General features: G+C 46.5%; 2 protein-coding genes across 2 annotated transcripts; one reads left to right on the top strand and one right to left on the bottom strand.

Annotated features, from left to right (window-relative positions):
• Positions 1-206: 206 nt before the first annotated feature.
• LOC311138391 (major intrinsically disordered Notch2-binding receptor 1-like) lies at positions 207-5,772 on the bottom strand (the record flags this gene model as incomplete). Its single annotated transcript, XM_084173061.1, has 3 exons — positions 207-401; positions 2,813-3,055; positions 3,712-5,772. The coding sequence occupies 3 exons, from the start codon at positions 5,770-5,772 to the stop codon at positions 207-209; spliced, it is 2,499 nt and encodes an 832-aa protein (XP_084029187.1).
• Positions 5,773-7,791: 2,019 nt separating this feature from the next.
• LOC311138869 (male-enhanced antigen 1-like) lies at positions 7,792-8,520 on the top strand (the record flags this gene model as incomplete). The annotated part of the gene is made up of 2 exons (XM_084173663.1): positions 7,792-7,923; positions 8,320-8,520. The coding sequence occupies 2 exons, from the start codon at positions 7,792-7,794 to the stop codon at positions 8,518-8,520; spliced, it is 333 nt and encodes a 110-aa protein (XP_084029789.1).
• Positions 8,521-9,954: the final 1,434 nt, after the last annotated feature.

Below are 9,954 nucleotides of genomic sequence, written 5' to 3'. Positions count from 1 at the left end.
GTTTAGCTTTGTCTTTCCTTAATACTCTCTCCAGAGTATACTGGTGCAAGACCATGGTAAGTGTAGGGCACAATACTCCCCCTACACCGTTATAGGAAAAAAGTATCAACACTGCATCCAGAATCCCACCATCCCGTCATCACCAATCAACCAATCAAGTCAGTCTTTTTGTTTGGAGGTCTCCTGTCTGTCATGCATACAGAGCCTCAAGAGCTCATGGTGGCGATGGGGATGACAATGACGAGGATGATGGTGATGGATGTGAAGATGAGCGCCCCCAGCTTGCAGGCTTTGGTTCTGCGCTGGTTGGCCTCTTTGCGCCTCAGCAGTGTGCTGTAACCTGGCGTGTAGATGTCCTCCATCCAAAACTCCAGGTTATTGGGGTTTAGAGACTCCTGGGCCTACGAGACAAAACATAAGGTCTATCATGCCCGATGTAAACAGTCAGGTAGATAACCATTCCAGTTGTTCCATTAAAAGTCTTATTCACTGGAAGTTCCTTTTGGATCCCAGTTCAGATATACATTTTACATTTACATTTTAGTCATTTATCCAGAGCGACTTACAGTAGTGAGTGCATACATGTTCGTATTTGTATTTGTATTTATTAGGGATCCCCATCCTGGGTTCCAAACATATTAAAGCACTTATATTACATATAAAACAAAATACAAAACAGTACATAATTTCACATTATTACACCACTACCTATCTACAATAAAAAATGTGTAATACCACCATACAACAATATCACAGTGTGTGCGTATGCGTGTGTCTATAACCTTGTGTGTGTCTCTTCACAGTCCCCGTTGTTCCATAAGGTGTATTTTTACCTGTTTTTAAAATCTGATTCTACTGCTTGCATCAGTTACCTGATGTGGAATAGAGTTCCATGTAATAATGGCTCTATGTAGTACTGTGCGCCTCCCATAGTCTGTTCTGGACTTGGGGACTGTGAAGAGACCTCTGGTGGCATGTCTTGTGGGGTATGCATGGGTGGCCGAGCTGTGTGCCAGTATTCCAAACAGACAGCTCGGTACATTCAGCTTGTCAACACCTCTTACAAAAACAAGCAGTGATGAAGTCAACCTCTCTTCCACTCTGAGCCAGGAGAGACTGACATGCATGTCATTAAAGACTGACATGCATGTCCTTAATGATAGCTCTCTGTGTACTTTTAAGGGCCAGCCGTGCTGCCCTGTTCTGAGCCAACTGCAATTTTCCCAAGTCCCTCTTTGTGGCACCTGACCACACTACTGAACAGTAGTCTAGGTGCGACAAAACTAGGGCCTGTTGGACCTGCCTTGTTGATAGTGTTGTTAAGAAGATAGAGCAGCGCTTAATTATGGACATACTTCTCCCCATCTTAGCTACTGTTGTATCAATATGCTTTGACCATGACAGTCTACAATCCAGGGTTACTCCAAGCAGTTTAGTCACCTCAACTTGCTCAATTTCCACATGATTCATTACGAGATGTAGTTGAGGTTTTAGTGAATGATTTGACCCAAATACAATGCTTTTAGTTTTGGAAATATTCAGGATTAATTTATTCCTTGCCACCCATTCCGAAACTAACAGCAACTCTTTGTTAAGTGTTGCAGTTATTTCAGTTGCTGTAGTAGCTTACGTGTATAGTGTTGAGTCATCCGCATACATAGACACACTGGCTTTACACAGGGAAATTCCTGATTCTACCTGGATTATGTTTGAGAGGCTTCCATTAAAGAACAACCTCTGTGTTCTGTTAGATAAGTAACTCTTTATCCACATTATAGCAGGGGGTGTAAAGCCATAACACATATGTTTTTCTAGCAGCAGACTATGATCGATAATGTCAAAAGCCGCACTGAAGTCTAACAAAACAGCCCCCACAATCTTTTTATCATCAATTTCTCTCAGCCAATCATCAGTCATTTGTGTAAATGCTGTGCTTCTTGAATGTCCTTCTCTGTAAGCATGCTGAAAGTCTGTTGTCAATTTGTTTACAGTAAAATTGCATTGTATCTCGTCAAACACAATTTTTTCCAATAGTTTACTAAGGGTTGGTAACAGGCTAATTGGTCGGCTATTTGAGCCAGTAAAGGGGGCTTTACTATTCTTAGGTAGGGGAATGACTTTTGCTTTCCTCCATGCCTGGGGGCACACACATTCTAGTAGGCTTAAATTGAAAATATGGCAAATAGGAGTGGCATTATCGTCCGCTATTACCCTCAGCAATTTTCCATCCAAGTTGTCAGACCCCGGTGGCTTGTCATTGTTAATAGTCAACCAAAAAATGTTCACCTCTTCCACACTCACTTTACGGAATTCAAAATTACCATGCTTGTCTTTCATAATATGGTCAGATATACTTGGATGTGTAGTGTCAGCAATTGTCAGGAATCAAACCCACAACCCTGGCATTGCAAGTGCCATGCTCTACCAACTGAGCCACACGGCATCTATATTTTCTGAAGATTCACTGACTAATCCTGGTTTATATAATTTTGGGAGAAAACTCTGTTAAACTTTATTTAATGCATTATAATGCAGTTAAAGTGCATCAAAAGACATGTCATATGTATAATGTATTAGTATAATCTCATAATGATCTTGACTAAATAACACATTTGTTCAGTCTGTTGAACATTTACAGCATATAAGATTATAATAAGACATAAATGCTCATGTGCTTATGAAAAGCAACCAAACATTTCCTCTTGGAAAGCAGGGATCTCAAACTGGTGGCCAGATGAGGCCCGTGAGCTGATTTTATGCGGCGTTAGGTACTATGTTGCCAAAAGGTCAACAAGGTCAAAATATACAGTACCTGTAGGTCCAGAGGGGATATTCTGGCCTCGCTCTCCTCCACGGTCCAGACCGGGGCTCCTCTCCCCTCAGCCAATCGGAGTTCAGAGGTCAACCCAGAGGTCAACCCAGAGGACAACCCAGGATTGGTCAACCTGCCACCCTTCTGACAGAAGAGGGAAGAGCTGAACACCTGCTCCACCAAGTGGGAGTGTTTTTGAGGAGGACGTTTGTGACTCTTGGCAGAGCTGTTTGATTGGTCCATCTGCATGGAGTTGTAGGAAGAGAGAGAAAGGAATCAAACATAATGGCAGAAACAAATGTAGATATATTGGAATAAACATGTGAACAAACTGGATACACACAAGCAAACCTGCTCTTGCCTTTGTGTTCTAAGTGGAGAATTACTGATTACTGAAAGGCAGTCTTGCATTAACAGTAAAAGAGCCATGGGAATAATTGACTAAGTAAACAACTGACCACCTAAACCACATAGTCTGACCAACAGGCCAGCTAATGTCTGACTCAAGTTCTGCTTTAGGTTTGAGTCTCCGTATTAGTCTAGTCCTATCACATTTCTGCCTAAAACCCCAAATCCACAGAGTTTATAATTCCTTATCCTCACACAACTAGCCACTAGCCTTGTGAAACCAGACTGATCTTGCGATAGCTCACATTCACTTCACATGAAACAAAACATTAGTGCAGCAGTCTGGTTGACCAGGCTAGATCCAAACAGCAACATACAATAATACAGGGGAGGTAACAGGTCAGACCCAGACCCTAAGACTGCCTTACAAGACACACACAGCTAAACTCCTGATTTAGCAACAAAATGAGCACACACACACTAAAACACACACACTCACACTCACTAACACTAACACACACACTGTTGCACTGACTAAGTTGGTACAGTACCTGTCCTGTTTTCCTTGGCTGGGCCGTGCCATCTTTACTTTTAGAGAAAAACACCGTCCAATCTCGTGCAGACAAGATGGAGACGATGCTTGGCCGCTTGGAGTCCACGCCCCTCTTGGAAGAGGCCTGTTCGCCTCCGTCTTCTGTTCCGCTCAGACCTCTGTTCGCCTCCGTCTTCCCCAACCGGTTCCAGTCCAGGCTGCCAAACGAATGCCCAGATACAGACAGGGGCTGGGGTTCAGAGGAGCCACCAGACCCAGGGCTGAGCGGATGGCTCAGCGCACCCAGGGAAGACTCACCACCACTAGGTGGTCCCAGCCACCTACCCCCCCCCCTACCTCCCCCTCCCACGGCGTGCTCCTGCATCTTCTCGTCCAGCCGCTGGAGGAAGGAGAGCACCTGGGAGATCTCGGCCTTGACCTCGGACAGGGACTCCAGGCTCTGCTCGATCTGGCCCATTCTCAGGAGGAGTTTACACACGCTGGCCTTAAGCCCGCCATCGTCGTTGCCGTCCAGTGAGTGGAAGAGCCTCTGGAGCTGGCCCAGGCGGCCATGCCGCGCCTCCGGGGTGTCCTGGGCTGTCGAGGGGCCCCCGTCGGGGGGGTAGATGTACCCTGTGGAGCCGCACATGCTCATGTCGTCCAGGAAGCGGAATATGGCGCTGATGTCGTCCTCGCCTATCATGTCGGGGTTGTCCATTGAGGTCATGAAGGACAGGTGGTCGGCGTGCACCAGGCTCCGCAGGCGCCGCGGGTCCGGCATGGTGTCTGTCTGGGTTCCCGTACTGCAGGCCATCCACCCTCCTCCTTCAGGTCTGGGACTGATGGTCCTCTCCCATCCCTTTGAAGGGGGCAACCACTCACCAGGGTTGTTTGTGGTGGGGCTGGGGGTAAGTCTCCTCTGAAGAGAGCCCTCGGAGCCATCCAAGCCCACCAACCTGTCATCCAGACTGAGGCTCTTGTCCGTCCACCCTGGCCTATGGGTCCTGGGGGGTTGGAGGTGGAGGGGGGACCATTCAGGAATAGCACCCCCTGGGCCAAAGTATGTGGAGTCCTGGAGGTCGTCTAGGCTTTCATGCTTGGCCCGGCGCTCTGGCGAAGGCCGACCAACAGTGTGCGACGGATACGGGTTGGAGAGCAGCTCGAAGCTGCGGTTGGTGAAAAGTTCCTGCCTCCCTCTTCCTCCTACTCCTACTCTCTGAGTCTGCGACTCGGTACTAATGGTCACCTGGGGAATGAGGTGCGACTGGTTGTGGAAGTCCTTCTTGAAAATATCTCTCTTCTTCACGCAGGAATGCCGCTCCGATCCCGGCTGCGATCCCGGCTCTGATCCGTTCTCCCTGGGTGCCGAGTCTCCACTCAGAGAATCCTTGGAGGACTCGCTGTCCGTCTCCAGGGGGAGGTAGATGCTCTGCATGGCCTGGTCTGGGATGCTTCCGCTACCAGCGAACAGCGGGGTGTTGTGGCGCCAATCAAAAGACACAGACCTGGCACGGCCTGGAGGGAACGACGAGACCAGAGAGAGGGGATCGGGAGGGAGACTGGCACGCTTGCGGAATGAGTAATTTGATTTGGGCCAGAGCAAGCTCTGGTCGATAGAGCTTGAGAGGGTCTGAGAGTCTGACAGCATAAACACCCTATCGCGTCTGGAGAATTTTACCTCATCAGCGATGGGCAAAGAGCTTTGCAAAGAGGGCTCCAGGGATTGGTCGATGTGGGGGCCGAGCTGAGCTTTCATTGGCTGGGCGGGCTGGGCCTCGTCAGGAACCCCACCCGTCATTTGAATGAGGTTGAATATTGTGATGATGTCAGCTGCCACGCCAATCGGGGATGTCCCCAGTCCCTTAGGGGTGACCCTGTCTCTGAAGAGGGTGGCAGGGAAACAGGGATCGCGGCAGGCTGCTGAGAACAGCAGGCTCCTAAGCTCTGTGAGGTGCTGCAGGTCGAAGCGGGTGCTGACCATTCTACACAAGTCCTGAAAGGAGAGCCAGTGGCGCATAGCAGCCAGCTCCTCCAGAATCCCCAGCAGGACCAGGGGGTACTCCTGCTGCAGACTGGCCATGGCCCAATATCACCTTCAAATCAACAACAAAATCAACAGGAGATGTGGTTGGAAATAACTGTTAGGAAATTAATGTATTACCACAAATGTATTACCACTTGAACACCACTGAGTAAAAATTAACATTCAATAACAAAGCGTTCACCCCTCCTCTGTTTTGGTACAAAAGCTAAGGGAGGGGCCTGGTGAAATGTAACCACTCTCAAATTCATAGACAAAGCTATGGATGGATGATATCAAAATTATAGTTTTAACCATGCATGTTTTATGGCTATACAGTGTTTATTAACATTTACATTGTTTACAAACACTTCAGTAAAACAAGTTTATATTTTGGGTTCTGATGGGGTAGAACAGTTTAACTAAGCTCATGAGGCATTTATACACTATATATACAAAGTATGTGGACACCCATTCAAATTAGTGGATTTGGCTGTTTCAGACACACCCGTTGCTGACAGGTGTATAAAATCGAGCACACCGCCATGCAATCTCCAATGGCAGTAGAATGGCCTTACTGAAGAGCTCAGTGACTTTCAACGTGGCACCATTATAGGATGCCACCTTTCCAACAAGTCAATTCGTCAAATGTCTGCCCTGCTAGATCTGCCCCGGTCAACTGTAAGTGCTGTTATTGTGAAGTGGAAACATCTAGGAGCAACAACGGCTCGGCCGTGAAGTGGTAGGCCACACAAGCTCACAGAACGGGACCGCCGAGTGCTGAAACGAGTAGCGCGCATAAATGGTCTGTCCTCGGTTGCAACATCCACTACCGACTTCCAAACTGCCTCTGGAGGCAACGCCAGCACAATAACTGTTCGTAGTGAGATTCATGAAATGGGTTTCCATGGCCGAGCAGACGCACACAAGCCTAAGATCAACATGCGCAATGCCAAGCATCGGCTGGAATGATGTAAAGCTTGCCGCCATTGGACTCTGGAGCAGTGAAAACGCGTTCTCTGGAGTGATGAATCACGCTTCACCATCTGGCAGTTAGACGGACGAATCTGGGTTTGGCGGATGTCAGGAGAACGCTTCCTGTCCGAATGCATAGTGCCAACTGTAAAATTTAGTGGAGGAGGAATAATGGTCTGGGGCGTTTTTCATGGTTTGGGCTAGGCCCCTTAGTTCCAGTGAAGGGAAATCGTAATGCTACAGCATACAATTACATTCTAGACGACTGTGCTTCAACTTTGTAGCAACAGTTTGGGGAAGGCCCTTTCCTGTTTCAGCATGACAATGACCCCGTGCACAAAGTGAGGTTCATACAGAAATGGTTTGTTGAGATCGGTGTGGAAGAACTTGACTGGCCAGCACAGAGCCCTGACCTCAATCCCATCGAACACCTTTGGGATGAATTGGAACGCCGACTGCGAGCCAGGCCTAATCGCCCAACAGTGCCCGACCTCACTAATGTTCTTGTGGCTGAATGGAAACAAGTCCCTGCTGCAATGTTCCAACATCTAGTGGAAAGCCTTCCCAGAAGAGTGGAGGCTGTTATAGCAGCAAAGGCGGGACCAAGTCCATATTAATGCCCATGATTTTGGAATGAGATGTTCAACGAGCATGTGCCCTCATACTTTTGTTCATGTAGTGTAAGTTATATTCTTCAAGAATCAATGGGTGTATATCATTAATCTATAAGTCCAGAAATGCATGTAGCAACTAAGGATTCTATCTTTAGCATATTTTGAGGCGTGTAAGAGGCTACATTTGTTGCACCCGTGAGTGAGAGTGCTATACCAATTTAAAGGTAGACTCAGTGAAATGGAGTTGCTAGGAGCAGCACCGCAGATATTGAGATGAACGAGATGCAAGACTTTGCTCTCACACAGTATCTCCGCATTTGTGCATGTGTGCACTTCACGCTGTTCACAGAGTGGTAGCCAGGCCACCAAAACAGCAGAGAAGTTGAACCTCACGCTTCAAAGCTCTTAGTTGTTGGGGAAATTGACCCACTATGTGGTTTACTTTCTGCATATACTGTACGTCATACCTCTGAGTCTACCTTTAACTGATATGTGGACGAGGGCGGTGTGCGGTGTGGGAGAAGAGGAGGAGGATAATGGAGGTTATTATTACCAGCCACTAAACCAGGTCCCTGATGGATTAAATGCTGCACCCGGGGACCAGCCTGAGGATATGCCCCCAGTAGTCGATGGGCTTGCATCTTCCCCAGCCCCCTCCACTAGACAGTGATGAGGAGGAGGACCCAGAAGGGGCCGCTGCCCAGCGCAGCGCAGCTTCCATGCCCATGGACGAAGACCACGTGGAGCTGGTGAATTCCCGAGCCTAATCTGTCAATGTGCCCTTGAGCAAGGCACTTAACCCTAATTGCTCCTGTAAGTCGTTCTAGATAAGAGCATCTGCTAAATGACAAAAATGTCAAATGTAATGTGGTAGTAGTGCCCCAACAATTCAATGTGTATAGGGGACAGATTGGATTGGCAGCAAGCCTCAAACTTTTAATGGTTGAGTATTTGTCATGTCCTTGGTCTGTTTTGCCATGTAGTCACTGATGGACTAAATGCTGCACCTGGGGACCAGCCTGAGGATATGCCCCCAGTAGCAGAGCAACTGCATGAAGTCCAGGAAAGAATAGAGTCGATGGGCTTGCATCTTCCCCAGCCCCCTCCACTAGACAGTGATGAGGAGGAGGACCCAGAAGGAGCCGCTGCCCTGCGCAGCGCAACTTCCATCCCCATGGATGAAGACCACGTGGAGCTGGTGAATTCCCCAGCCGACTAGTTTGGAAGCCTTTGTTAAGGTCTCTAGAAGTGGAAGTGGTTAATACATACAGTATTTGGTATACACTGAGTGTACGAAACACTAGGAACACCTTCCTAATATTGAGTTGCATCCCCACCTTTTGCCCTCAGAACAGCCTCAATTCGTTGGGGCATGGACTCTACAAGGTGTTGAAAGCGTTCCACAGGGATGCTGGCCCATGTTGACTACAATGATTCCCACAGTTGTGTCAAGTTGGCTGGATGTCCTTTGGGTGGTGGACCATTCTTGATACACACGAGAAACTGTTGAGTGTGAAAAACCCAGCAGCGTTGCAGTTCTTGAAACAAACCGATGCGCCTGGCACCTACTACCACACCCCATTCAAAGGCACTTAAATCTTTTGTCTTGCCCATTCACCCTCTGAATGGCACACATACACAATCAATGTCTCAATTGTCTCAAGGCTTAAAAATCCTGCTTTAACATATCTCCTCCCCTTCATCTACACTGATTGAAGTGGATTTAACAAGTGACATCAATAAGGGATCATAGCTTTCACCTGCATTCACCTGGTCAGTCTGTCATGGAAAGAGCAGGTGTTCATAATGTTTTGTATACTCAGTGTATATACTATATGCCTTCAGAAAGTATTTATATCCCTTGACTTATATTTTGTTGTAATACAGCCTGAATTCAAAATGGATTAAATATATTTGTTTCTCACCTATCTACACACAATACCCCATAATGACAAATTGAAAACATGTTTTTTAGAAATGTTTACAAATGTATTGAAAATGAAATACAGAAATATCACATTTACATAGGTATTCACACTCCTGAGTCTATACCTTTTAAAATCACCTTTGGCAGCGATTACAGCTGTGAGTGTTTCTGGGTAAGTCTCTAAGAGCTTTCCACACCTGGATTGTGCAACATTTGCCCATTATTCTTTTCAAAATTCTTCAAGCTCTGTCAAATTGGTTGTTTATCATTGCTAGACAACAATTTTCAGGTCTTGCCATAGATGTAAGTATATTTAAGTCAAAACTAAATTTGCCACTCAGGAATATTCACTGTCTTCTTGTTAACCCATAAGTGGGGGGGGGGGGGGGGGGGGGGCAAACTATATGGAAATGTTTTAAGAAGGTCATACCAAGGATCATTTAGCTATTTGATTTACAATTTTAAGATACATTGAAGTATACAAATAATTTATACTGTACAACAATTATTTGAAGCAAAATTATTTTTGGTTTACTGCTATTAGCCCATACAAACGCATTGAATAACAGATTCACTACATGGAACAACAGATAGTCCCCCCAAAAAATCGAAAGTAACTTTGTTCTTAAGTGTCTGTCCTATATCTGAGAGATATGTATTTAACCCTTATTTTTTGGCACTAAACAGTCTCCATATATACAGTACTTCCATTATGATTTTTTTTTC

This window comes from Coregonus lavaretus, assembly GCF_964263955.1.
Source record: "Coregonus lavaretus genome assembly, chromosome: 12".
Classification (NCBI taxonomy): domain Eukaryota; kingdom Metazoa; phylum Chordata; class Actinopteri; order Salmoniformes; family Salmonidae; genus Coregonus; species Coregonus lavaretus.
Note: the sequence above shows the minus strand (reverse complement) of the source record. Positions and strands in the feature narration are given on the sequence as shown.